This window comes from Mandrillus leucophaeus, unplaced genomic scaffold (assembly GCF_000951045.1).
Source record: "Mandrillus leucophaeus isolate KB7577 unplaced genomic scaffold, Mleu.le_1.0 Scaffold1726, whole genome shotgun sequence".
Classification (NCBI taxonomy): domain Eukaryota; kingdom Metazoa; phylum Chordata; class Mammalia; order Primates; family Cercopithecidae; genus Mandrillus; species Mandrillus leucophaeus.
In genome coordinates, this window is record NW_012101728.1 from 46,628 (window position 1) to 49,283 (window position 2,656).

A 2,656-nucleotide genomic window follows, 5' to 3' on the forward strand; every position below is an offset into this window, starting at 1 on the left:
GTGGTGCACACCTGTAGCCCCAACTACTCAGAAGGCTGGGTTGGGAAGATCACTTGAGCCGCCCAGGAGTTTGAGGCTGCAGTAAACTGAGACTGCACCACTGCACTGATCCTGTCTCAAAAAAAGAAAAGAAAAAAAAGAAACCACAACAAAATATCTGGATTTTGATGTAACAGAATACAAAGATTATTACATTTGATTTTTAGGTCAACAAATATGACTAAAGTCATAATAGTAAAATATTTTAAATGGATTTGGAAATAAAAGAAAGTTTGTTCATTTGTATTTTATTTAAGAGCTGTGCCCAGTTTTATCATCTCACAAGAATGAAGCAAGGGACAAAGGTAAGTGCCACGTTCCTTGGCCACTGGGTTCCTGGCAAGCTACCAGCCACTGGGTGCCAATCTCCCTTCAATGTACTCCTTTTTCCCCGGAGTGCAGAAGCGTATAAAGGCAGTTATGACATGGACACATGCATGGGCTATTATACATAATTACAAAAGCTGATTCTGTTATCACTGCATCTTGTCTCATCAGTAGGAGCGAATGGCTGGGGGGACGGTGGCACAGTCAGCCTCGTTCAAAGTTTTGTCGATTACGGGTCTATATTCCAGAGTGACCTTGAAAAGAACAATCAGTGGTAAGCATAAAAATGTACAAAAAGCCATCTCATGTATTCCTTTTGAAAAATTTTAACTATAAAAGTAGATTAATGGCATGGGAACTTAAAGGTATTTGCTGCAGTCTTTTCCAATAACAAATTCGAAAATAATCTACATGCGCAACAGGGGACTGTAAATGGCGGCAGATCCCTAGAGTGGAACAGAGCGACGAAATGACCCTGTGCCAGATTCTCAGTGCTTTACAAAATGCTCCCATCATGAAAAGTGGGAGAACCCTTGTCTATACCGAGACACTGTATGTTTAAACTACCTACTTCCAGTTCAAAGTAAATATTTACATAGGTTGAACATCCCTAATGCAAAAATCTGAAATTCTCCAAAATCTGAAGCTTTCTGAGCACCAACATGACATTCAAAAGAAATGTGCTATGGAGTCAGATCTTCCGACTGGGACGCTCAGACAGTAAGTATCATGCAGATATTCCAAAGTCTGAACAAGCCTGAAATCCGAAACACTTCTGGTCCCAAGGATTTCAGAGAAGGAATACTCAAGTTGTGTATTAAATATGCACACACAGGAAAAGGTAGGCACATACACAAAGAAATTTAAACCATAATGGGTCATCTCTGGTTGTGAGCTCTTATTTCAATCTCTCTGTACTTTCTGAAATGAGTATGTATTTCTTGAAAAATCACTAAAACTGGCTGAGCGTGTTGGTTCATGCCTGTTGGGGAGGTCAAGACAGGTGGATCACTTGAGTTCAAGACTAGCCTAGGCAACGTGGCGAACCCCATCTCTACAAAACATACAAAAATTAGCCAGGCATGGTGGCGTGTGCCTGGGAGGCTGAGGTGGGAGGATCACCTGAGCCAGGGGGAGGTTGAGGCTGCAGTGAGACAAGATCGAGCCACCACATTTCAGCCTGGGCAACAGAGATGAGACTGTCTCAGAAAAACAAAAAACCCGAACCTGGAAACATTAAAAATAGACTTGTGCTAAGCGAGTGAGGTGTGATTTCTATATACGATCAGGAAATGGCCTTCATGATAAATTCTGAAAATGACCTACTGCCTGAATTAGAGACACACTAGATGATAGTGAGAGTCCAAAGGTAACTTCCACAGACACAGATAAGTGATTATACGACTATCTCTTACGCTTTTAGCTTTTAGCCTCTTAAACTTTTAGCCTTAAGCTACTAAAAGCTTAAGGCTAAAAGCTTTCTATCTTCATTATTTCTCAATCTTAATGCCCAGCGGAAATGCCACACAGGTGAACTGTGCTGGTGTGGAACAAGGCTGCAAACCCCCTACCACACCCTTGGCTGGTTGTTCCCAGGACACTGCTCACCTCAACCCCTCCTCAATTTCTGCCCTTCGCTTCTCTGCTTGCTCAGTGCCCAGGGGATGCTAAGGGCTGCACCACATCCCCTCGGCTCCCCTGCAGATGCTTGCAGTTGGGCCAGCCCAAGGGAGGAGAGGGGAGGGGTCTCTTCTGGGCTCCCTTGGCTTGGGACTGGTTTCTGGTAGTGGCTGTGTGTCCCTACCCCACAGACGCTGACTTTCTCCCTAAGTCCACAATCCTCATCTCCTCCCCGCTCACCAGGCCTTGGACACTTGCTCCTGCCCAGTGACTTCCATCTGGCCCACACCACGGAGCAGCCCTTCCTTAAGGCTCCTCTGAACCACTTGCAGGCGCTGGATTCTGTTTCCAGCCAGAAACCTGACTGCTGTCAGAGTGCCTTTTTCAGTGGTGCCTCAAATCTGTCAGGAGTTGATTTAAATCCGGCCTGCTCCTCCCCGTTCACCATCAGCAAGGTCGGCCTGCGAACCTGGGCAGGGCCGTGCGCGTTTTGGGCTGTGGTGAGAACGAGCTCCACACTGACCTTCCCAGTGCTGACGTCCACATATGACAGGGTGTGCTTCCTCCAGTGCTCCTCAAAGGGCTTCTTCTGTTGCCCCTGGATGGGCTTGGAGTAATCGTACTCATCAATCCGCACCTGAGGCCAGAAACACCATCACATATCTTATTA

General features: G+C 45.8%; 1 protein-coding gene across 1 annotated transcript in view; it reads right to left on the bottom strand.

Moving 5' to 3' along the window:
- Positions 1-261: 261 nt before the first annotated feature.
- The window catches only part of LOC105537465 (succinate dehydrogenase [ubiquinone] flavoprotein subunit, mitochondrial), a 24,038-nt gene continuing 21,643 nt past the window's right edge, over positions 262-2,656 (bottom strand). Inside the window, exons 8-9 of the mRNA XM_011977070.1 lie at positions 2,510-2,623; positions 262-620 (exon numbers count right to left, since the gene is read on the bottom strand). Of these exons, the coding sequence (XP_011832460.1) occupies positions 534-620; positions 2,510-2,623 (201 nt within the window). The 3' untranslated portion in view covers positions 262-533. The remainder of the gene's footprint in view (positions 621-2,509; positions 2,624-2,656) is intronic.